The following is a 27,549-nucleotide window of genomic DNA, read 5'->3' on the forward strand; positions in this document are numbered from 1 at the left end:
TAGGTCGTACAAAACAGTTGTATGGTTAGGTGCATTACATACCATACAATACCAAGAGACGGAGGTATTTGCTAATTTTGAGTATTCCTGGGTGTTGATTCCTGCACATGTAGCATGGTACCATGTGTCACATTCATCACATGCAAGGGCTTTCTCACCCCATTTACATGCCTTATCACTCTTTTTTTTTTTACTCAGCTATTATTATTTTGCAACTGAATTCCAATTACATACATTTAGTGTATATTAAAATATAACACTATACAAAATTTTATTAAAAAATGAGTGACTTTTGAGGTTTTATAACCATCTAAAGTACAAGTTTTTATTCAATTTTTATAAAAAACATTTTTTAAAATTAATATACAGAAAATACAGAGGGAGAATAGAAGAATCCTTTTGCATAATATTTTAGAACAACATCTTAACTTTATGATTAAAAAAGAAAAATGAAAAATATTTATTTTGAATTACTTTTTAAACAAATCAAGAAATGTATAGATTTTAACACCATTTTAAGCAAATTTAGGACCAAAAATAGAATAACCCATAATTTACTGAATTTGAGGGAAAATGTAAATTTTCAACCACAGGTCTTTTAGATGTACCAAATACTTTATAAAAAACCCAAAATGCACTACAATCTCCAAAATACCTTTCATAATTATTTTCATATTTTGCATGGTTTTCTCATAGACAGCCATTTAATTACAAGGAAGCTGTTATGGGCTAAATTAGGTATTAGAATTAAATGCCAAGTTAATTGGTACTAGCTGCTGGGCATTGACAATTTATTATGAAATAAGCTAATAACATATACCTTTCTTTGAATAGGATGATGGATTGATGATTCTATGTGCTGTGTGTAAATATTGGCAGCATGGTATCTGTTTCTTGATCAAAGATGAAGATGAGGCACCTCAAGCTCATTTCTGTGATGTGTGTTCTGAGGTTTGTAGCATTTTTGTTTTCTTAATTTCACTTAGAAACAAAGATTTAAAAATAAAAAGGGCAGTTACATCCACTATCCAAATACATGAAACGTAATTGTTTTCAACTTATTGCATACTTTCTAGCCACAGCCAGCATCCTTTTGATTTATTTTGAAAGATTGACAATAATGTTTAAAAAAACACAAGAAGTTTGTATAATTAAGAAAACTACTATTTTAGGATAATAGTAATAATCCTCATAAGTAATTAGATGCTGCATGTTGGAGAAAATAAAACACTGCAAATTCTGACGAAAACAGTGATTGAAACCAAAAACAAAATGAATTATAGAGTTTAAGAACAAAATGTACAAACTTGTATAATACTAAGTGAATTGTTGATTAAATTTTATGTATTATACATGCATGATATAAATTAAAGAAACATATGTATAATTATTTAATTTTGATTATTTGCCTTTTTTATTATTTAGATTGACAGTCCAGACAAACAGCCAACTGATCCTTATCTGTGTGGTTTATCATCTATAGCTGTTCAGGTTTGATACTCGAGAAATCTAAATGTAGGATACCAAAATACATATGTTTGACATGCATGTAGAATAGGCTCACACTAAATAGTGCCAATCAACACAAAAAATCCAAGACGTTGGAGATTTCAATATACTGTCTTCAAAAATATCAATTGTTAGTCTAAAAAAAATATTACTGAGTAAAGACCCCATTGGCCATATTAAAGATCTGCCAAGATGCCAAATCTCCATAAAACTGTAGGATTAAAGAGGGTTCCTAGTTGCTATCTATGCAAAATTACCAAAGGACAAATCTCATTAAGAATTGCTGAGGACAACCAGTCATAAGATTCCTGACTTTGTACAATCATAAATATGTTTGTTTTAAGTTTATTCTGATAACATTTGTGAAAACATGGTATACAGAAAACAATAGTAACAAAGTCACCCTCTGACACAACAATGGCCAAACATGAAGTTTCATAGAAATATATTAAAACATGTACTGAATTGTCTTTAGAATAAAAAGATTAAATTTGCTAGCAAAGCAATAATTTAATGAAAAAAAAATCATCCCCCTTAAGAATAATATGATTTCATGTATAACACATGTTATTTAGGAGGTGCTATGACACAGATTCACGACTTTGTGTTGATCTTTCATACTGTTGTTTACTTTGTCTATGCAATCAGACAAACATTTGTCAAGGATAAATTTTTGAATTCTGGACCTTCTGTTTTTTTTTAAAACTTGATCCATGAGTAACACAAGGTGCAGAGAGAATGTACCATTAAGTTCAGTACCAGAATCAAAATTTGTTGTCAATTATATCTCTAATGCAGCTAGAATTAACAACAAAAACATAGGTTCTTAGAGCGCACATTATTTAAATAAAAGCAAGCTCACAAATACTTAACCTGGTGATGTAAAAAAATACTGCCTTTCATTATTTGGCCTTACTTTAGAATAAGATTCCAAATAGAAAGTTGCCATTATACATGAAATATTTAGACAGTTCAAAACTGATGTCATAGGTTTTGAATTTGTTGCTCAGTCTCAGCTATATGTATGATTGGCTGTTGATATTTAGAAATTAAATTGGACCTATTTCAGTTATTTCTGAGATAATAACTTCCTTTAATTATTTATAGGCCACATGCTTATGGAGAAGAACTTTAACGGCTGTACCAGAACTAAGCAGAGTTTTAGCACCAAACTTGGCCAAAAGACTTGGTGTAGAAGTCAGTGTAGCTCAAGGTCTAATGAACAGACTTGAAAAAGAAGGTTTCTTAAAGAGCAGTGGGAAAAATAAGAAGTATGTTATATCTTGTGACTTTTATTTGTTTATTTATAATTAATGGTACCTTGTAGTACTATTCTACACAGTGAAGAAGATTTTAGAATATATTAAAGTGTAAAATAGAAGTGGGAGGGTCATTCGATATATGTATGGTACATGGAAAGACAGAATTTTACTCCCCAAGATGATACATCCTATTGGAATGGAAGCCATTAAAAGAAGACCCACTTTTGATTTATCGATTGCTTGAAAAACAAGGAAAAAAAATCACATGGCAAAATAAATCTGAAGCAAGATGATGTATCAAATATCTTTGTTAAAAACATTTTTCAAACAAAACATTCAACTCTAAGACACTGATTATTTTTCTTTTGGGATAGGTTATTACACATTTTAGGCTCACTAGGGTCTGTCTCAGTAGTCCTCTGTTGTGGTTAAATTTAACAAACGTCTTCTCCTCTGAAATTACTGGGCCAATATTAACCAAACTGGGCCACAATCTCCTTTGGGGTATCTAGTTTAAAAAAATGTGTCTGATGGCCAACCAAGAGGTATGACATGTCAATTATTTTAAAAACTTATAAATAGAAAAAATATGAAGGTAGAAAAACATGGTATGAATGTTGACATATTTGTCAAATGCTGTAAAAAGACAATTCTAATGCAACAACTTGTGTAATGTTCATTTTGATTGGATAACGTCACTTATTTACACTGGCATCAATTGACAATTGATGCTATGGGACGTACGCGCAAGCGCAGACGGCATATGACAGATTTTAAATACATGTTTTAATGTTGTTTTCTGTCAGTTTCATTAGAATGGAGATAACAATATTGTATTTTAAGCTCCGACAGCATCAATTGGGGATTTGAATGTCGGAAATACCGGTTTACTGTCTCCACTAACGCGTCGCCAGTAAACTTAATTTGCGACCATCAAATCCCCAATTGATGCCGTCAGAGCTTAAAATACAATACAGTTATCTCCTAAATTTGACAATTTTTTTACCATGTTTTGTCTATTATCTTGAAAACTAGATACAAACTTTCAAAAGCAAACATGATCAGCAAGATGACAAGCTCTTCAAACAAGTTAACATAGTTGAAATTGTGTGATGACCTGCTTGGAGTTATTGCCTTTTAATGTACTAATTTTTGCACTTTTTACTTAATATCTGAACAACTGTATAAGCTCTAGCAAAAGGGATCAGCAAGATGGGATTTACAAATATAAAGTCAAAATAGTTGAAATTGTCAGATGTTCCTCTATACTTGAGCTGTTCATTTTAATAAGAGTTATTATCATTGTTATGCAATTTTGCCTAACATAATTATTTTTTGGTTTCTAGAAAATATGTCTGTTTAGAAATGAATACAATCATTAATTTGTATTGCTTATGTATTTTTGTCAGGATATTATCCATTTTCATTTTATTAATATTCAATGGGAAAAAGTGTTCTCAATACTTTCTAATAAATTTTAAACTTTTAGGCTTGGAAAAACTGTAGACAAGGAGAAAGTAAAAATAGATGGTTTCAAGAAATATCTCACAAAAAAACCAACAGAGAAACCCACAGTTGACACATCTATGAATGAAGAGGTTAGTGTGTACAATTGAACCTGTCTATAACAAGTGCTACAGAGAAGGCACAACAGTGCCTTTTATAGACAGGTGTTAGATTAAATGACATAATAAGAAATTATATGATACAAAATCTGAATTAAAGTACAAAATGTACTAGATGCATAATTTGAAATCTTTGAGTGTTCAAAACAAAATATTGGAAATACAAACCATGCATTATCTAGGAAATATATTTGAAAATATTTTTACTGTTTTAGTTTCTCCCTAAAAACCTACAAATCAATTTCTTGTTTTGAGATGTATTTATATTAAATAGATTTTTTTTATGACTTCTCAATTCAAGTTCTATGAAATGAATTTCTTCATTGAAAATTCCATATATTTTACAGAAAATTCAAATATAACCAGTTAAAATATCACTATGAACAGACTTTATACTTTATTAAAATTAAATTAATGCTTTTGATTATTAATGAATAATTCATATTTTCAGACTGAAGAAGATGGAGAATTTAAAAAGCCTCTGCAGAAGAAAGACATAAACAAATCTGTATGTTTTGTTTAGTTATTAAATGCTGCTCTTTGTAAGAATCAGCCAATTTGAATAAAAATCAAAATGTGATCGGAAAAAAAAAATGATAACCTATTAAATCATGTTTTTCTAGTTTCCGTTATCATGAGTTAATAATGGTGTTTTTCTTTTCTGTATGTGTGGTATTTCTAAATACTGTAAACCAAATAAAATTTGTGAGTGAATTATTTTGCGATTTTTGCAAGTAGAAAAATATGGCAAATATAAATCGGCACGATTATGTAAAATTTGAATTTTTCCTTACTCAACTGCATCAAGTTAATTTGAAAATCGCAAAACAGAATCACCACAAAAAAGGCTAGTGACCTATAGTTGTTAATTTCTGTGTCATTTTGTTATCTTGTTGAGAGTTGTTTCATTGGCAATTATACCACACCTTCTTTTTCATAGAAAGGGCTAAACGCAAAATAAAGTATCCGTGATAAAAAAATTGGTTTACAGTAAGATAAATGTTGGTTAAAAGGACATTTGTCTCTCCTAAGATGTTAATTTCCAGTGCATTTGAACAAAATTATATCTTCTTTAAGGTTTATGTACCCTTCTGTAGCCATTTTTGTACGAACTTTTCAAACTTCAATTGTATCAAAACTACAGATATAATGAATAATAGAGATAGGCCATTTTGTACATATTCCAAGGGGAAACTTGATGCAAAGCATTATTTTTTACTGTTCCATTGCATTTAATAGAAAAAGAGGACTTTGTGGCAAATAAATCAAGATTTTTATAGAAAATCCACAGTCTTTATCCTTGTACTCTCATATTTGGCAATTTGATGACTGATAGATATAGGATTATTGCATGCAGTGCTAGCATTGATTTCCTTAAAACAAGTTTATAAATGTAGTTATTGGTTAAGACAAGTGTAAATATGGCCAAAATCAAATACACCTTTTAGGGTGCGCTCGACTTTAGTGACTCAGCAAGAGGTGTTTTGGAATTTACAGGTTACTTAGAACTTTTTGTAAAAAATAAACACTAGCACATCATAGAAAATCAAGTGAGTAATTTATGTTTCAAATTTTATAACAAAAATCTCTGTATTAAAGGCTGTGGATTTTCTTTAAAAATCTTGATTTATTTGCCACAAAGTCCTCTTTTTCTATCAAATGCAATGAAACAGTAAAAAATAATGCTTTGCATCAAGTTTCCCCTTGGAACATGTACTAAATGGCCTATCTCTATTATTTATTTTATCTTTAGTTTTGATACAATTGAGATTTGAAAAATTCGTACAAAAATGGCTACAGAAGGGTACATAAACCTTAAGCAGAATAGGAAAAGGAAATGAGACTTATTTTCAAGCATTACTACACATTGGGAACTGAAATTAATGTTTATAACTGGAGTGTGTTTTTGTTTGTCATGTTTTCATCACAGCTTGATATAGGCAAACTGGCACTTGAGTGTGGTTTGAAGGGTAGTTTATAAGAAAATCTGAAGACATTTTGTCTGGTTGCAGTATTTTTTTAGTTGTAATAAAATGTTTCATTTAGTCGTGTGCAGAAGACTTGATAATAGTATAGGGATGACTTTTTGCTGGATAAAGCAGGCACATATCTTAATCAACTCCCAAAAGTTTTCAAATCACACTCTTGAAACTTTACAGTTGTTCATTTGCTATGATGAAATAGCTGAAAAGTTGCCAATTTTTTTAGACATTTTATTCAACTCTCACAAATATATTAACCCTGTCAGAAACTTCAGAGTGTTTCAATATTCACAAATATTTTCAGCTATCCCCATTTATCCAGGTATTGGAATGTAGTTATTTTCAGCAAAATTTACAAATAACAGTAACATTTTTTTGTATAATTACAAAGTATGTCCTCTCACAATGTCCTTGCAATTAATATTTCGAATATCAATCTGAAAAATGAGATATTTGTAAGGTGGTATCATGTTCTTGGCTTATGCATTCTTTTAAGTAAAAACCCAGCTATTAATGATCCTTTTTGGAATTATGCCCTTATAGTCTTGTTATGCTGTATGTTCATAAGGGAGGTGTAATTGTGTGAATATACTCAGGCCTGTTCCAGAATTAAATGCATGGGAGGATTTTTTTAGACCCAAAGCTATAATATAGTTTTTTTCATTTTATTTATGATTCTTACAAAATACAAACACACATATTAAACTAGTTTGAGTATCTCCCACAAAATAGAAAATCATACTCAAGACATTTTCCTTGTTAATTTAGTATGCTTTTCATTATGCAATATAAAATATTTTGTTTCTTCATTTGTAATTTTCTTTTAAAAAATGACTGAGCGTTGTTGATAGAATAATGGATATAGATTTTGGGGTTTATTATTTTAGTAATTTCACGATAATAAACTTAAGAAACAAGTGTTGGATAACCAAAACTACTTTGAGATATTGAAAGCAAGAAGTAACAAAATATTTAAAGTTAATTACTATATTATAAATTTAATATGTTGTAAAAACATATCCATAGTACTGGTATTTGATTTTAAAATATCTGTCACAGTTATGGTTGAATTTAAGTAGGGAGATAATCACTGAGGGTATTATATAAATTTGCAAATGTAAAAAGATCTTTTTAATCCAGCCACACTTTGATTGTTGTCTTTAATAGGTACTTCTAGTTTATCATAGCACATATCATACCACATCTTCTTTTTTATATGATGATAAAATAGGATATTCAATGTTGTTTTGAAAAAAGTTTGTTTTAACTTTCAGATAGAACAGCTTTCTGCCATGACAGAAGATATTGAATTAGCTAGACCTAAGAAAAAAGGAAGAAGGGGTAAAAAACAAAAGGAAAACAAGGAGAATGTAGAGGTACTGCATTATGTTTAGAGTATTGTTTGCTCTTTTTTAGCTCACCTGGCCCAAAAGGCCAAGGCAAGTGAGCTTTTCCAATCACTTTGCATCCGTCGTCCGTCGTCGTTAACTTTTACAAAAATCTTCTCCTCTGAAACTACTGGGCCAAATTAAACCAAACTTGGCCACAATCATCATTGGGGTATCTAGTTTAAAAAATGTGTCCGGTGACCCGGCCAACCAACCAGATCTATCTGCCCTTAAATTTTCAGATGAATCGGACAACCCGTTGTTGGGTTGCTGCCCCTAAAATGGTATTTTAAGGAAATTTTACTGTTTTTGGTTATAATCTTGAATATTATTATAGATAGAGATAAACTGTAAACAGCAATAATGTTCAGCAAAGTAAGATTTACAAATAAGTCAACATGACCGAAATGGTCAGTTGACCTCTTTAGGAGTTATTGCCCTTTATAGTCAATTTTTAACCATTTTTCGTAAATCTTAGTAATCTTTTACCTTTTACAAAAAATCTTCTCCTCTGAAACTACTGGGTTAAATTAATCCAAACTTGGCCACAATCATTTTTGGGGTATTTAGTTTAAAAAATGTGTCCAGTGACCCGGCCATCCAACCAAGATGGCCCCCTAGGCTAAAAGTAGAACATAGGGGTAAAATGCAGTTTTTGGCAAATAACTCAAAAACCAAAGCATTTAGAGCTAACATTTTCCACTGAAACTACTGGGCCAAGTTCATTATAGATAGAGATAATTGTAAGCAGCAAGGATGTTCATTAAAGTAAGATGTACAAACACATCACCATCACCAAAACACAATTTTGTCATGAATCTATCTGCTTCTTTTGTTTAATATTCACATAGACCAAGGTGAGCGACACAGGCTCTTTAGAGCCTCTAGTTTATTTTACTTATAAATGGACTTAGATTTTCTGCCAGGAAAAACACATTCACTCTGTTAAAGTTTTTAGAATTTTAATAACTTTCTTAAACTTTTTTTGATTTGTACCAAACTTGGAAAGAAGCTTGTTTATGATCAAAAGCTAGTATCTAGAAGGAAATTTTATTAAAATTTAGAGCCTGTTTATCCGTATTTTACTTATTAAAGGACTAAGTTTTTTTTCTAGTTAACATTACATACAGTCTGCAGTTAAAGTTCTTAAAACATTTATTAGATTCATAATCTTTCCTGAATTATAAACAAACTATGGGACATATTATGGTAGAATTTGTTCCTTCTGTCTAGCTATCTATTGACCTGTCAATATGTCGGATAATAACTAAAAAATACTTGAACCAGTTTGCATGAAACTTTGGTGAATTGTTTATATCTATTGACATAAGCTCTGTTTCGATTTTGTAAGTTTTAGATTTTATGTTTCCAAGTTGAGGGATTTTATTCATATTCAATCTATCAAGTTTCAAGTTTCAAGTTTTTATTTCTCAAGACCCTTAACCAGGGTATGTGAACAAATACAATTGAATACAATTTAACACAATATAACAAAATAGGTTGATTAAATGAACAAGTTAACATATATACATGATATACATTTCCAAATATATGGAAGACGAACATATTATATAAACAGTAACTTCAATCATTTTACTAAAGAAAGTATGATTTTACAAAATTTTGCAGCTTTGAATATTACATTATAATTGTCTGAGTTAAACAAAGCATGAAATTTATCAACATTTGGATTTGTAGTGAATTCTTTTGGCAATAACATTTTCCTCTCGTTTATGAAATAAGAACATTGGAATAAATAATGAAATTCATCACCTAATGAGTTACAGTCACAAATATCACAAATTCTATCATCTCTTGCTATTCCCCAAAACCTGCCCTTTTCAACTGGCAGTTTATTATTAACACATCTAAAATTACATAAAGATTTCCTTAAATCTGTAGGAAGTTCTATTAAATATTTTTCAAAACAATGCTTTCTTTTAAAAATTCTATAATTGAGACATTTAGGTGATTCATACACAGTAGCACACCATTTCTGCTTAAATTGGTCACATAACCTTTGCTTTACAATCTTAGCTAGGTTGACAGATTTAGACACATTTTGAGTTAACCAATATTCAGAACAACCACATTCATTTAGAGTATTTTCAACACAACGTATCCATTCTGAATGGTACATATTTCTGTTATGCATGGTGTATAACAATTTATACAAAATAGATGAAATCTTATCTTGCTTACTACACATGAATCTTTTCCATAGACCAATCATCCTACTTTTAATAAATACATCAATAGGATATCTACCTAGTTCTCCATATATAATACAATTTGGAGTTGACTTCTTAACATTTAAAATAATCTTATAAAATTGTAAGAATAAAGATTCAACAGTATTATTGTTACTATAACCCCACACTTCACACCCATATAACAATATAGGTGCTACCATTGTGTCAAACATTTGTAATTGCAAATCAATAGGCAATCCTAGACTTCTACATTTTCTTAACATACTGTACATGGCTTTTCTACCTTGTTCTAACAATTTATTCTGGTTATTTTTAAAGGAACCGTTATACATAAATATAATACCTAAATAAGCAAAATCATCAACAATATTCAAAACCTCCCCATTCAGTGTAAATACAGGTTTATCAGGGGATTTACGTTTCCTAAATACAACAACTTTTGTTTTTGTAGCATTAATTTCAAGTTTCCAAGTCTTACAATATAAATACATGGAATTAAGTGCAGCTTGTAGCTCAGCCTTAGATTCAGCAAGTATAACAGTGTCATCAGCATATAATAATAGATACAATCTTAAATAGACAGAAATTTCATCAGTATCAAGAGCAGTATGAACAGCATTACAAACATCTGACAACCCATCATATGCATTAGATACAAACTGGACTAAATCATTAAGAAACAGCGAAAAAAGTACAGGCGACAGGTTTTCTCCCTGTCTAACACCAACATTACTTTGAAAATAAACTGACATTTGACTACCCTGTCGTACACAAGATTTAGCATTTTCATACATAGCATGTACAATATTAAACATTTTACCATCAATACAGTTTTGCAGTAACTTATTCCATAAAGCTGTTCTATTAATGGAGTCAAAAGCCTTGCGATAATCAATAAAGGCACAATATAGTGGTTTATTCTTGTGTAAGTACAAATCAATTAAACATTTAAGATTGAATATATGATCATAAGTTCCATAATTCTTTCTGAAACCTGCCTGTTCTTCACAGAGAACATTCATATTTTCAAGATAAACATTAAGTCTATTATTTAGTACAGCTGTAAAAAGTTTACCATAACAACTAAGTATTGTAATCCCCCTGTAATTGTCAGGGTTAGTGACATCACCTTTGTTTTTATAAATTGGACATATAACACCAATCGACCATAAGTCTGGCACAATACCAGCTTCAAAAATAATATTAAACAGCTTCACAAATATAGGAAGCATTTTATGGCTTGAATACTTTAAAAATTCATTCAAAATTAAATCTGTACCACATGATTTGTTATTTTTCAAATTCTTAATTGCATTTTCAACCTCTTTTTCGGTGATAACAGCATTTACATTAATATTCAGATTAGTAACAGTATTTCTATCAACATCTACAAAATCACAATCATTGTCCTCTTGTGCATTACTTAACTTCTTAAAATGCTCAAAAAAACATTCATTCGACACTTTTTCAAGTACCTTATTTTTACCATTACAATTTCCTGACCTATTTAACAATGTCCAGTAAGACTTTGGATCATTCCGACTAAGATTTCGGAGTTTCTTGACAAAGTTTCGTCTATACTCATTATATTGACAATTCAATACCTTTTTATAATTTTTACTACATCTGACTAAGTTATTCATGCTATCAACAGTTTTGACACGCCAATTATAACATTTGGCTTTGTGATAATCACTCCTTTTTCTTTTACAATCTGCCTTAAACCATGGTTTATTAACCTTACACTTAGGTTTTTTTCTACATTTCTTCTCACTAACATTTATTTCTTTTAACATATTACTATCAGTAGCAGCATGAATAATAATATCATTACATTCAACAACAAAGTCATTAATCATATCTTTGGTAACAGATGTAACATCAAGTGAATCAAGTCGCTCATACAAGTCATTGATATTATCAGCATTTAAAGCATCATTAAACAGTTGACAGTTATTATTATCCCATTTAGGTTTGACAATATTGTTTTTATCAAAATTTTCAATGTCACATGTAACAATTGGATTACATAGTAATTCAATGTGTAAAGCATTATGCACATCACTTATCATATGATCAAAAGGTAAAATGTGAAAATCAGAAACAAAGGAAAACAAATTAGGTGACAAAATACAATAATCAACAGTAGAACAATTTTTACATGTCAAGGCTCCTTTTTCCTTATCTGTACCTAATCTACCATTTGCTATAAGAATTTCAAAATTTTTACATAATTGTAATAGTCTATTACCATAATTATTAACATTTTTGTCAAAGTTATAGCGAGAAGTTTTTACATCAAAATTTTCCAAGTTTACAACATCAACAATGTCTTCTAACTGGACAGAATTACACACGTAACCGTCCAGCAGAGTAAAGTCAGACTTAATGCCCGTACGAGCATTGAAATCTCCCAGCAGGCAAACGTTGTAGTCTTTCTCAGCAGTATGGCGGATTAAATCGGCTTCTATTACATCGAAAATGTCAATTTTACTATAGTTACTATTTTCTGGTGGTATATACACAGAACCGAAAAGAACATTCTTATATAACACATCATTTACAGCAAACCATAATACATTTTCACATGAACTATGCAGCACTTTAACATTTTCATATATATTTTCCCTCACAAATACAATAATCCCCCCAGATTTACATTTTGCATTTGAACGATTCAAAGGAGGCAATGCCTTAAAATTTTCAATTTCAATATCATCATACTGATCCAATTTTGATTCACAAAAGCACAATACATCATAATTTGCACACAATTCCTCTAGATCAGGTGCTTTTAATTTGGATTTGATACCGCACACATTCAAAGACAAGATTTTAATAACACTATTAATATCGGATTTTACATTATTATAGAAAGACACACTTGCATTTTCCACACTGTTTCCATCATTAATACAAGGAATACCATCCCTTCCTTCATCACAAACACTAGAATTGACTGATATTTGAATAATTTCACTACATTTTTGGGCTTTAGCTATAGGCCTTCCATGCCTGTACTAATCAAGATCTCCCATTCCAAACAGACTGTAGTCAACATGGTCTACTCCAATTTTGAAGAGGTCATCGGGTGATTCAATAACAAACTTAGAATTGTTTTTCGTCAGGCAATGAATCTTTCCGTCACGAGTAAATACAGATTTCACCGTTTCAATCTTCTTAACAAACTGGAACAACTTGAATCTCATTGAAGTTAGATCTTCATTTATAAATATCGATTTATAAACAGGGTTATCCTTCAAGAGTTTTTTGTTAGTGAACATATTTACTTTTAAGTCACGACTGGACCGTAACATAATTATACGTGGTTTACTGCTTGGCCCTTGCCCTTTAGAGCCTATGCGATGACAAATTACAATGTCCGAGTCTTTAACAGTTACTTTCATGGCTTTACATAAGTCTTTGATAATGTCAATTAAATTCTCACCTTCATTTTCAGGTATGCCGAAAATTCTGATATTCTCTCGTCGACTGTACTGATTTTGGTCATCAATCGCATAACGATTAAGTCGCACAGATGCTGTTAGTTTATCAATTTTCACATTTTGCGCTTCAGAGGTCATGTTGACCATCCTCGACGATATTACACTTACTGCCGGCAAAAGAAGTTTAATAACTATGGTGTATAAAAAGTCTCTGCTGGTAGGAGCACCTTTGAATACCAAGAAAGATAACTCAAATTTTATCCATTTACTTTTTACTGATAAATTAATTTGAGAACTGTCATCATCCTTTTAACTTTAGAACATTTATGTTAAGGTCTTTTGAGTCATGGTCCAAAGATAAGGTCTTTGGAAAAGGGTGTGGGAGGATGTCTTCATTTTGTATTCTTTATTTTTTAGACCGTTTTTCTCCATTGCCAATAAAAAAGAAAAGAAAACAAGGCGTATTAGCTTATCATCAGTATACCAATAATAAAAAGAGATTCTAGAGCAAGAAACAGTGTACACAGAAAAAAAAAATGCTAAAAATTGTAACCCTGAAAGGTTTTGTCATGCACTAAAACCCCATGAGGATTTTCAAGTTTGCATTGTTTTATATATGGCAAATCTTTATCAATTTAGTAGGTCCACTGAAACAAATTATTCAAACTGTTGATTCAAAAGGTCATTGTTCCAGCTTTTAACTATACATGTTTTGCCAAGAAGCAGCAAATACCAATTTTTACAAGTCTTTTGTTGGTCGAAGTTTAAAATTTATGGTCTCAAATTTCCATAGTTAAGGCAAACCCAAACCTCTAACACTGTCAGCAGCTTATAAACATTATATAAATATATCACTCATTTATTTATTGAACAGTTTTACTTGTGCTAAAATGAGGGATTAAGGCTATGCATTTAATTAAAAATTATGTACATAGTAGTGTTCCATTTAAATATACATGGTAACAGGGAATTGTCTTTAAGAACGAAGGAATGATTTTAGTAAAAGAGACAACAACCGGACCAAAGAGCAGATACTTGTTAGGCTAAATAAAATAGTATGTGTGGTTCCAGTTACATCTGGAAAAAAGTTAGGGTAGGTAGGTAGGGATTTTTTTTTTATTTTATGTTTTTTTTTACATTGAGTCTATGGAAGCAACATTCTGACTTTAACAGTGCTTAATGAAAAATGACAATAAAATCTTTAGGGTAGGCTAATTTCAAGACGAAAAAGTAGGGACGTGAGGGTTACTGGAACCACACATATATTTTTTATTTGGCCTTACCTATCTACAGATGATATTTCAAATTGCCTCCCCTAGGTCCCATGTATGTTTTTTATTGGAACAGCCTTCATGTTAAACTTACAAACTCTAATCATTTCTGGATGTTTAATTGCTATGGATTTTTTTGGGGCAAATTAACTCAATTATTTTAATTTGTCTTCAGGTTGAATCAGCTGTTGTTCATCCCTGCCAGGAAAATGACACTAAGAAAAGCAGAAAAAGGGCTATATCAAAAGTTGATGAGGTAATTTGAACTAAAAAGGATAAGGATATTTGTAAATGTATATGTCATAGTAGGATTATTGTTTTAATGAGAAAAAGAGGGAGAAGATAATAAGGGCTATTCCATTAAAAAATGGGAGGGTAGGAATTGACTTTAAAAATATACCTACTACTAAGAACAATTATTTAGAAAATTTTGCATGATGGTAATAGACGTATACTGAAAAAAAGACCCATTGGCATTACCAACAATCAATAATTAAACTTCACTTCCTACCCTCCCACATACATATAATGGAATAGCCCTAAAAACACATGTAAATGCAAATGGACACTATGGTAAAAACTAAAAATGTTGAAAAGAAACAACTCAACATATTGGCCCATTGTTAATTGTTTCATTGGGCCAATATGTTTAGAAAATGGGTGAGGGGTACAAGAAACGATTTTACCAGAAACATGTACATCCCATATTTTCTTCATCGAATATATTTTTACAGTTACTAAAACCAAAAAATCACATTTAGAAAAAAAAGTGGAATTCTAAAAATGTTTTGATGTGTAAATCCTTAAATGAAGATTTATACATACAATTAAGAAATATAAAGATAGGGCTATGTGCTTTTTTCTGAAAGTGCAAATTATGGCTTTTCACTTGGCGTCCTTCATCCAGCGTCCGTCGTCCATAAACTTTAAAAAATCTTCTCCTCTGAAACTACTTGGCCAAATTTAACCAAACTTGGCCACAATCATTATGGGGGTATCTATTTTAAAAAAAATGTGTGGCGTGACCCTGCCAACCAACCAAGATGGTCCCAATGGCTAAAAATAGTACATGGGGATAAAATGTAGATTTTGGCTTATAACTCTGAAACCAAAGCATTTAGAGCAAATTTTGACATGAGGGTAAAATTGTCTATTAGGTCAAGATCTATCTGCCCTGAAATTTTCAGACAAATCAGAAAACCCGTTGTTGAGTTGCTGCCCCCAAATTAGTAATTTTAAGGAAATTTTACAGTTTTTATGCCCTACCTACAATAGTAGAGGGGCATTATGTTTTCTGGTCTGTGCCTTTGTCCGTCCGTCTGTCCGTCCGTCTGTGCCTCCGTTCGTCCGTCCGCTTAAAGTTTTTGGTCGAGATAGTTTTTGATGAAGCTGAAGTCCAATCAACTTGAAACTTACACATGTTCCCCATGATATGATCTTTCTAATTTTAATGCCAAATTATAGTTTTGACCCCAATTTCATGGTCCACTGAACATAGAAAATGATAGTGCAAAGTTCAGGTTAAAGTTTTTAGTCAAGATAGTTTTTGATGAAGTTAAAGTTACATCAACTTGAAACTTAGTACACATGTTCCCTATGATATGATCTTTCTAATTTTAATTCCAAATTAAAGTTTTGACCCCAATTTTATGGTCCACTGAACATAGAAAATGATAGTGGGAGTGGGGCATCCGTGTACTATGGACACATTCTTGTTGGTTATTATCTTGAATATTATTATAGATAGAGATAAACTGTAAACAGTAATAATGTTCAGCAAAGTAAGATCTACAAATAAGTCAACAAAATTGTCAGTTGACCCCTTAAGGAGTTATTGCCCTTTATAGTCGATTTTTAACCATTTTTCTAAAATTTCAGTTGTCTTTTAAAAAAATCTTCTCCTCTGAAACTACTGGGCCAAATTTAACCAAACTTGGCCACAATCATCATTGGGGTATCTAGTTTAAAAAGTGGCGTGACCCTGCCAACCAACTAATGGTTGCCATGGCTAATAATAGAACATAGGGGTAAAATGTGGATTTTGGCTTATATCTTTGAAACCAAAGAATTAAGAGCAATCTGACGTGAGGTAAAATTGTTTATCAGGTCAAGATCTATCTGCCCTAAATTTTTAAGACAAATCAGACAACCTGTTGTTGGGTTGTTGCCCCTAAATTAGTAATTTTAACCCTTTCATCGATTGGTGCCTAGACTGAAGCTACTCTGAGACGATGGCTTCCCTAGCTACTATAACTTAAGTGGGAGATCTTCATAATAAATGTCAATAAAAACTTGTTTGTAGTTATTTATGTATTTATTTCTTTCACTAACACTATGTTCACAGTTTTGTTCATGTTTTGATCATTTTTTCTTCATAAAATATTCAAATTCTCAAAATTCTGCTCTTTGACCCCAAATCTTAATTTTTTAACCCAATACAGCAAAAAAGTATACTAGTTTGGCTTCAATTCTTCCATATTCTTTCAAAAAAAATGTTCCCTCATTTCAAATTCTCGTAAATTCCGTAAATTTCCTCTGATTTTGACACGGTTTTCAACAAACGGAAGCGCCATGTTTACACTTTCATCCGGGTATTCATCAAACAAAGATAACTCATGTTTGCACTGTTTTGAGCGGGAAATATAAAAGAGGTATTCCGATCCCGGTAAAACGGGACTCATCGTCAGCTGTCTGAAGCGTGAATCCCGGTAAACCGGGACTCATCGGCGAAAGGGTTTAGGAAACTTTGCAAATTTTGGTTATTATCTTAAATATTATTATAGATAGAGATAAACTGTTAACAGCAATAACATTCAGCAAAATAGGATCTACAAACATGACCAAAATTGTCAATTGACGCCTTGGAGTTATTGCCCTTTATAGTCAATTTTTTACAATTTTCATAAATTCTTGTAAATTTTTTTGTAAATTTTTAGAAAATATTTTCCACTAATTACTGGGCCAAGTTCATTATAGATAGAGATAATTATAGCAACAAGAATGTTCAATAAAGTAAGATCTACAAATACATCACCATCACCAAAACACAATTTTGTCATGAATTTATCTGTGTCCATTGTTTGATATGTACATAGACCCAAGGTGAGGGACACAGGCTCTTGAGAGCTACAGTTACATTTCCCAATAAGGGCTGTTCAAGAAAATAAAATGTCCCCCATAGGGATGCCACTTAAACCCCACCACCGATAGAAATAAAATTAATTAGAACTACGCTCCCTTTGCATTTTGGTATTTCAAATGCAACCATCCACAAAAAATTAAAGATAAAGAAAAAAAATGCCTTCGCTGGATGGGACATAGTATTTTCTGGAACAACCCTCACAGTAGGCAGTCCATCTTTTAGAAAACCTAAAATTGTTTTGGGGATGGAATATTCCATTAAAGAAAAGTATTTTTTTAGGGACATTCAACTGTAAAATAGACTGTCCCACAAAGTTAAGTCCATTTCCAATAGGTATATCCAAATGAGAATGGTATGTCCCTAAATAGCAGTCCAGTTCATTAAATATAAATGAGTACTGTTACTGATCACCCCTTTTAAAATGTTGTAACAAGATAATGAGTAAAAGTTAAGATCTCTATTTGATCCTTTAATCATACAATCATATGTGAACAATTTTTATTGAACAAATTTCTGTTCATTTTCATGATGTGCCCATAATGTAGACTTGTGTTCACTAGTGTGTACAGTTTGTCATCTGTTTATCTGATATTTGTCAGTGATGTGAACAGACTTGTAGTAATTCTAATCATTCAATCATGAGTGAACAACTTTTACTGAACAAATTTTAGTTTATTTTATAGGTTTTGCAACTAATCTAGATTTGTGTTCAATAATGAATACGGTTTGTGATCTGTTTATCAGATACCTAATAATTTGTCAGTTACATGTGAACATACAAGTTATTCTCAGTGAGGGCTATTTCATTAAAATGTACATGGGAGGGTAGGAAGGGAATTTTAGAATATCATTACAACCAAGAACCATTTTTTAGATAATTTTGCATAATGGTAATAGACACATACTGAAAAAAGACCAATGCCCCACATTCAATAACTAAACTTCCCTTCCTACCCTCCCACATACATTTTAATGGATTAGCCCTGAAGAGCACACATTAAAGGCTTCTTATTTTTATTATTTAAAGGGACTTTTTATGACCATTTTCTTCCATTTGTTGTCATTTTCTTTATTGTTCAGTTGAAAATAAGTAATTGAAATAAAAGTTTGTGGGCAGTTGCTTCACTTTTCTTTAAAATTTGCCCTCTAAATTGTATTTTTTTTAATTTGATAAATATACAGCAAACAATTAGTTCTTTTTCTACATTCATGAAAATTTGATAAATATGAGTTATTTGAAAAACAGAATTTACAAATACTTTTTTTTTTTCTGTCGAAAGGAAAAGTGCGACCTCATTTTACTCAAAAAGAAGCACATGTCAGAAGGTATATTTTTTATTACATATTTGATTTAATCAGGCAAAACATAGCATATATGCAAATTGTCAGCCAAATTTCAATATAGAATGAAAACCGTATCTTATATGCCCTTAAGTAAGCCTCAACCAAATGTTATGAAACACAATACTTAATACCATAAAACAGATGAAATTTGAAGTTTGGTGGTTTTACCTTTACTGTTCTGGAGTTATGCCCTTTAAAAATGGAAAAATTGTTGAATTTTTTGTTTCCATTCTCTATCTTAAATGTGCCTCAACCAAAAGTTATGAAAATTACACAATTCTTATTACCACAAAACTCAGATAAAGTACAAATTTGGGTAGTTTCTCATGTTCTTCAGTTATGTTGTCCTTTTCTAACATTTTATGATATGCAAGAAGGGGCATCACTATCTGCGTCCTATGGACAAATTCCCCATTTATTTAGATATGATATATTTAATTGAAAAATTTACTTCTTTTCAGACTGAGTTTGATTTAGCTGATAGCCAGATGGATAGTCAAGATTTCATGGAGGACAAAAACAGTTCAAAAAAGAAGAAAGCTAGCATTGTGTCCAAGGCAATCATGGTTTAATATTGTTGACTAATGACATTATATGAATTTAAATATGTTAATTATGTTTAATTTACATTGTTATAAAAGTGAAATATTTTGTAACTGAATCTGTGGTCTTACAATGGATATCAAAACTGTGTAGATTTTTGTTATGGAGGGGAGACTTAGCCATGCTTGTTTATACAGCATCAAACATTATTGCTAAGGTTTAAAAATCTCCCATAAAAAAAAACCCACAAACGTTATAATTTCAGTTAAATATCTGTAGAGTTTCATTGTCATCATCTTATTTTATACAATCAGAAAAATCTTATGTTTCTGTTACCAGTGCCTCATCTTTTTAAAATATCTTTGGGTGCTTGAGAAAAAGTAACCAAACAAATGGGATTATCTATTCCGTAATGAAGTTCAGTGTCATTTAGGTCATTTAGGTCATGTGTTATTTACTGTGATATCTGTGATTCATTATTTACTAGTTATCATCTTGTATCAGGAATTTATACAAGTGCTGTTAATTTATATTTATTAATAATGTTACTAATTTGATTTTCTTAGATTTAAATGATGATTATATTATCTTGTTGATTCACTGACTGAGTGTTGAAAGTTGAAATAAAAAATTAATAGTTGCATGTACATGTATGATTTTGTATGATTCCTTTTTCATTTTTGATTAATATTCAAAATGAAAAAAAAAAAACTTGCATTTACATAAAAAAAAGGCTATTATTTAGCTGAAATATGTTACCCAAAGTGATTATTAAAAGATAAGATGCTGATCTCAGTGATAAAAAATCTTTACTTAAAAGACCACAGTGACAGTCCATTAAATGGTAATCAGTAAAGGGTAATTATACCCCACACAACACAGTTGAAGAGGGTATAATGTTTTTGACCTGTCTGTCTGTCCCTCGATCAGTCTGTCAGTCCTGTTCTTGCCCATGCAACTCCTATGAAACAGCACTAAAGAATTTCATGAAACTTTGTTGATAATAAGGACATGCTATGCAGATATGCATATCGACAGGAAATAATGATTCAATTTTTTTCTAGGAGTAATGCCCTTTTAAGTTGGAGTTTTGGCCAAAATATACTGCTGTAATAGTTTGGCATCACAAATTCTCTGAAACCACACAACAGTATTTGAGCTCGCACAGCAAAGTTATGGGAGGTATAATGTTTTTGCCCCGGCAGTCAGTCCTGTTCTTAACATTCCAACTCCTGAATTGGCACAACAGAATTACATGAAACTTTGTAGATAATGACATACTATGAAGATCTGTATATCAACAGGAAATTATGAAATACTATGCAGATGTGCATATCAACAGGAAATAATGATTCATTTTTTATACGCCCGTCAAAATTTTGACGGGCCGTATGGTATACAAATGTCCGGTGTCCGTCCGTCCGTCTGTCTGGCGTAAACATGTCGCACCGTAACTTGAGAACGACTTATCCAAATTTCATTAAACTTTATATAGTTGTTTCTTATGATGGTCAAATGATCTGTATACTTTTTGGTGAAAATAAGATTTAAACTTTGGGTTCACGTGTCCCGCCGTGTCTCAAAAACAATAAATGGTTATTACTTAAAACTTCCTCAGAAACTATTTATGATTATTGCATAAAACTTCCACACAAGACGTCGGGCGTATCATGCGCTCATGGCGCAGCTGTTTATTTCTAGGAGTTTTGCATCTTTAACTTAGAATTTTGGCCAAAATATACTACTGTAATAGGTTGCCATCACTCTCTGAAACCACACAACACAATTTCATGAAACTTTGTAGATGATAAGGAGATACTATGTAGATGTGCATATTGACAGGAAATGACTAGATTTTTTTTTCTAGGAGTTATGCCATTTGAACTTAAATTTTTTGCCTAAATATACTACTGCAACAGTTTGTTATCGCAAATCCTCTAAAGCCACATAACATAATTTCATGAAACTTTGTAGTGACATAAGATGTAGATGTGCATATTGGCAGAAAATTATGATTCAATTTTTGTTGAGCCTGCGACTTTTGTAGCAGAACGCTAGACATAGAGAAAGTGATTGGGTGGCGGTGGCGTTTTAACTTCTTAAAAGCTTTATATTTTAGAAGGTGGAAGATCTGGATGCTTCATTCTTTGTATATGGATGCCTCATTATAAGAAGTTTCCGTCAGTCACATGTCCAATGTCCTTGACTTCATTTCATGCTTCAGGGACTACTTGAAAAAAAAAGTTGAGATTTTTTGTAATGTTAAATTCTCTCTTATTATAAGTAATAGGATAACTATATTTGGTTTGTAGGTACCTTGCAAGGTCCTCATGCCCATCAGACAGTTTTCACTTGACCTCGACCTCTTTTCATGGACCAGTGAACAAGGTTAAGTTGTGGTGGTCAAGTCCATAACTCAGATACTATAAGCAATAGGTCTAGTATATTTGGTGTATGGAAGGACTGTAAGGTGTACATGTCCAACTGGCTGGTGTCATCTGACCTTGACCTCATTTTCATGGTTCAGTGGTTATAGTTAAGTGTTTGTGTTTTGGTCCGTTTTTCTTATACTGTATTCAATAGGTCAACTATATTTGGTGTATGGAATGATTGTAACGTGAACGTGTCTAGTTGGCAGATTGTCACTTGACCTCATTTTCATGGTTCAGTGGTCAAAGTTAAGTTTTTGTGTTTGTTCTGTTTTTCTTATACTATATGCAATAGGTCAACTATATTTGGTGTATGGAATGATTGTAAGGTGTACATGTCTAGCTGGCAGGTGTCATTTGACCTTGACCTCATTTTCACGGTTCATTGTACAGTGTTCAGTTTTTGTGTTTTTTGGTTTTTTTTTTTTTTAACTATAAGCAATATATCAACTATATTTGTTGTATGGGAGAATTGTTAGCTGTACATGCCTGCCTAGCGTGGTTCATCTGACCTTGACCTCATTTTCATGGTTCATTGGTCAATGTTTAGTTTTCTTGGTTAATGTGAAGTTTATGTGACAGTTGTAATAAAGCTTTATATTTTGGACTATCAACATAATATCAATGATTATTAAAGAAGGCAAGACATTTCAGCGTGTGTACTCTTGTTTTCCAGGAGCACCTTTAACTTAGAATTTTGGCCAAAATATACTACTGCAACAGTTTGGCATTGCAACTCCTCTGAAACCACTCAACAGAATTTCGTCCCACGCAACAAAGTTACGGAGGGTATAATGTTTTTGACGCATCTGTCCGTCTGTCTGTTTTGAACATATATTTTCGCATTCTGATTGTGAATTTTTCTCAATAAGAATAAGAGGAAAGTGGTATATATAAAGTACAAAGACCTTATTTGAATAATTTATTATCAGGTTTTGATTGTACCAAGTGTACTAGTAAGTAGAATAGACAGTTTAGTAGTGGAAGAACAGCTTGAAGACAGAATATATCTATATATTTATAAGGTGCTTTGATCTGCTTCAGAAGCCAGCTCATAGTTTGAATTTTGAATGTATTTGGTTCTGCTTGTAAGGAAGTAGCTAAAAGTCTGTTTGTTACAGATGTCATTTTCCGAAAATGGAGTTGGTTCGAATGTTGGTGAATTTTTGATTTCCTTTTGCAGAACCTCAATGTAAAATTTACGTCAAACAATAATATTAGCAGTCTTATCAGCCGGGACAAAAACAAATTCCTTGGCGAGTTAGGTTATGTTTAATCCAACATTTTCTATTTTCATTTAATTCGTTTGGTGTGTTTGAGCTTTTGATTATGCCATTCGATAAAGAACTCTGATTTGAAATTTGTTGGAAATCGTTATTTTTGTTATCTTACTTTTCAATACACATCCAACATTTAATGAATTCAGTGTAAAGACGTCCTTAATAGTCGAGAGTTTTTTTTAACCTGGTACAAGGCGACCCTAAATGGGTCTGTTATTGGATAATAGAAGCCTATATATAGCTAGCTATAGGTCCCATATTTTTATTTGCAATGATCTTTTCTGTTGTCAATTTTGCATTTAAGGTATTGCTGACGCTATGAGGAGCTGGACAGGGGTTTCTCTCTTCCACTTCCCACACCCAAGTCTCACACCTCTGATCGACTATCCTGTACCATAATTTTTTCAAGTTATAATTTTATTTTAGTTTAAATTGACAGCTGATGTATGCCTTTAAACATATACATGTACGTCTCGTTTTTATAACGATCATATACTGAATCAAACTAATTGAAGAATGAACTTCGTATTCAACCAAAACAGTCAAGATTGATATCGCAAAATTTAATCACCTATTAGGAAAAAAAACCGACCAAAATATCTTGAAACCAAAAGTATCTACAATTTCTTAAATTTTTCAAAAGAGTTCTTTCTTGATTACAAAGATTATGTTTGATAAGATACGACTTTGGATTGGAGGCGTTTAACTTTCAGGGCTACATTAAATCGAAGGGATCTATATTACAAGTTGAATTTTAGAAACGTTCATAGAGTGCTTTAATTTTAGCTAGGTCAGGTCGCGATCGTCTTTAAAAGTAAAATTACAAAAGTACCGAACTGTGAGGAAAATATACACAGGTACTTGTCTAAGAAAAATATTTCCTATATACCTTAATATTGTTCCTGTGAAAATATAGTATGGAAAGTCCATAATCATGTGGCAAAATCAAAAGCTAAAAACAAACTTATGGATAACAACTGTCATATTTCTAACTTTGTACAGACATTTTCTTTGGAAGAAAATGGTGGATTTTACCTGGTTTTAAAGCTAGTTAAACCTTTGAAACATATAAAAGGGTGTTTGAAAACAATAACTTCAGTCTCATCTCACTCCAGTAACAGTCAAATAACGTTGACGAATTCGGCCTTCGCATTTCGGGTTGGGTAGTGGTGGTTGACAGTGCAATCTTGTCATGCTATCGCAATTTCTTTTCACCTAAAATGTTAACAAACATTTGAACAGCAAAACAAATCTGATACATTTACTCTTTTCAATTAATCCATGTTATCGCTGTCAACGAAAACACATTGTATTGTGTATAATGTAATGTTGCTATATGGAGTTTTTTGTATGTGTCGTAAAAAATGTTTTGTTTGGACTAGAGACAACCCCTATTTATACTAAAGAGATACTAATATTTATATGCGATTCTACTGAAAATTGTTTCATTTTTTTTTGGATGAATTGGTATACACGGGTTGTAATACATATTTCTAGGATCGTTGGGTGAAACATATGTATTTAAGAAAATATACCTCAAAGGAACATGACGAACATAGCCAAATCCTGAGCAGATTTATGAAGTTCGAAAAGTGAAATCGTTAGTTTTTTGTTTCTTTGCTATAGGATTTAATTTGAGGATGAGGTTTTCAGTCGTCCTTGAAGCTTTACTTTGAATGTAAATAATGTTGGGGTAGTGGTGATTGACAGTGCAAACAGAAACACACATTGGATAGATGTAGTCTATTCTTTTAATCGTTGTCAACGAAAACACATTGTATTGTGAATAACGCAACGTTGCAATGTGAATTTTATATGCGTCGTAAGCAAAGTTTTGTTTGGGCGAGAAACATCCCTATTCATATTGAAGAGAGACCATCTATATGCGATTCTACTGAAAAGTGTTTCAAAATTCATCGAATGAATTGGTCTTCGCGGGTTGGAATATAGTACATAGTTCTAAGAATATACGGTAATACATAATTGACGCCCGACAAGCAAAAACGACCCTTATGGCAAAAATTATGAATTGTCAGATTTTTTATTAATTTAACAGAAAATACTAATGCCAACTCAATGTAAAAAATTTGAAAACGATCGGTGAAAAACTAGTTGGGAAATTTCAATTTTGGTTACACATGAAAATGTGTTCTAACGTAAAATTCAACATAACGTTGGAATCATACACTTTGACGTCGATTTAAGTTTGCTGGAATTTACTAGTTTACTCTTCTCCTGGTGCTTGACAAAATGGAGCCTGATATTCCTTTCTAGTGCCGATTTTTTGAAAAGAGATGTTCCTACCGTGCTAACACTCGCAAGTCCGGCTGCAGGAATAACTACAAGACGAGCAAACAGATCAAACTATTATAGAGAAACTTCACTGATGAAGAGTATTTATTTCTGTTTAAACTTGAATATTTTTGGGGGCATAATTAATTCCTGATTTATCATGATGAATGATGAAATAATGGTACTTTCTGATACCATAGAATAGGTTTAAACAAAACATTAAATTAGTTTCTAATCTCTCCATTGCTAAGAAGTTTCATCGTTCTCTTGCTTACAATGTTAAACGACTTATCTTATTGATGATGAGTTTCGAAAGAATTCTGCTACATGAGATAGTATCACAGTTTGATCGTCAGTAATTTTTTTAGCTTGACAAAATCTACCAAACGTTTAGCATGTTTAGTGTGACCAAAGAACTAGGCTTATTTTCCTAATATCGTCCAGTTAACACACACAAATCAAGATACTCAGTCATATATCGATTTATTTTCTCCTACAATAACAGAACAATAAATACTTTTAATTGTTGGATTTCAAATATAAGAATATCTATTTTATTTTGGTATCGATTTCATTTATTTTTCGGTGTTATCTTAAATATAATTTAAAAAAGCACTTAAGTGTAAGCACCTGATTCTTCCAGGGCACCATATGTTTTTCATTGGGTTGGTGTTGCACAGTTTTCAAATTTCCGTGTTACTTTTTGTTTTACTTGTTGGTTTTTAAGACATGATCATCTGTGTTTTTCTGTTTATGATTTATGATTTCACGCGTGGTGTCTGTTTGTATTTATATGATATTAAGGATCAACTAAGTCTTATTTTTACTCAGGTTTTGATTGAATTAATTCATTTTGCCAGTTAGGCAGTTTGGCCATTAAAATCAAATTCACTATAAAATTCGAGATGAAATATAGATTAAAGGAGGTTAGTGTTTTGAACATTTTATCTAAAGGAGTGGAATATATTTTGTCAATAGGGCGTTTAATACTGGTATTAATTTACAGCCGATTTCATTGAGTGTGAAGGCAAAGGTAATATCTTTGGTTAGCTTGGTTGCTAGCTGAACCATGAACTCATTATGAGGTCAGGTAAACTACCCTCCTTTAAAAGTAGACTCATGTGACAGATAACAAATATATCTGTCTGTAAGACTAGGCTACTTCGAAAGAAGGGTAGTATACCTTACTAACCAAAGATATTACCTTTGCCTACACACTCAATGGAATCGGCTGTAATTAATTTAATTGTTTCATATTTTTCATATTGGGGTCTTTTATAGCTGACGATACGGTATGTTTTGTCTCATTGTTGAAGGCTTATCCATGCTTTACTTCGTCGACTTCATTTCAACTTTGGTGAATGTTATCTCACTGGCAATTATCTTCTTATTTTCAAATTGGTAAGAATTTATTAATAAAAGCCACCAATTAACAGAAATAAAAGTGAAAATAGCGTACCAAGATCATTATCACAATGCATTCAGCCTAATTCAGTCTAAAGCACTCAATAGTATGACCAAACATAGAAATGATTGCGTTTGGACCCTTTGTATCGGCACAATCTTTTAAATAATTCATTAATTTTCATCAACCAAATATTTTTATTATTTCCGTTTTACTTCCATACATACACAAAGAACTTTAACCTTTCTACCCGATAAATAATACAATTGTGAAACTTGATCGGTATGATGCTGCAAACTTATAATATCAATCAAATTCAAGTGTTTTTATTTAAGCGAACATTTAAAAAAAATCTATATTGCATGATTCATGTGATTATAATATCTATTTTTTTTCGGGCGATTTTGAAATTCATTTA

The 27,549-nt window shown here is 31.6% G+C and overlaps 1 protein-coding gene across 2 annotated transcripts in view; it reads left to right on the plus strand.

Annotated features, from left to right (window-relative positions):
- The window catches only part of LOC139481761 (HORMA domain-containing protein 2-like), a 64,599-nt gene extending 44,231 nt beyond the window's left edge, over positions 1-20,368 (plus strand). The window contains exons 14-21 of one of the 2 annotated variants that reach the window (XM_071265251.1): positions 835-951; positions 1,426-1,491; positions 2,617-2,780; positions 4,261-4,369; positions 4,848-4,904; positions 7,653-7,754; positions 14,872-14,952; positions 19,644-20,368. In XM_071265251.1, the coding sequence (XP_071121352.1) occupies positions 835-951; positions 1,426-1,491; positions 2,617-2,780; positions 4,261-4,369; positions 4,848-4,904; positions 7,653-7,754; positions 14,872-14,952; positions 19,644-19,754 (807 nt within the window). In that variant the 3' untranslated portion in view covers positions 19,755-20,368. The remainder of the gene's footprint in view (positions 1-834; positions 952-1,425; positions 1,492-2,616; positions 2,781-4,260; positions 4,370-4,847; positions 4,905-7,652; positions 7,755-14,871; positions 14,953-19,643) is intronic. The other variant, XM_071265252.1, reaches the window with a different exon arrangement.
- The last annotated feature ends 7,181 nt before the right edge of the window (positions 20,369-27,549 follow it).

The sequence above is a fragment of the Mytilus edulis genome, chromosome 7 (assembly GCF_963676685.1).
Source record: "Mytilus edulis chromosome 7, xbMytEdul2.2, whole genome shotgun sequence".
NCBI classification, from domain to species: Eukaryota; Metazoa; Mollusca; class Bivalvia; order Mytilida; family Mytilidae; genus Mytilus; species Mytilus edulis.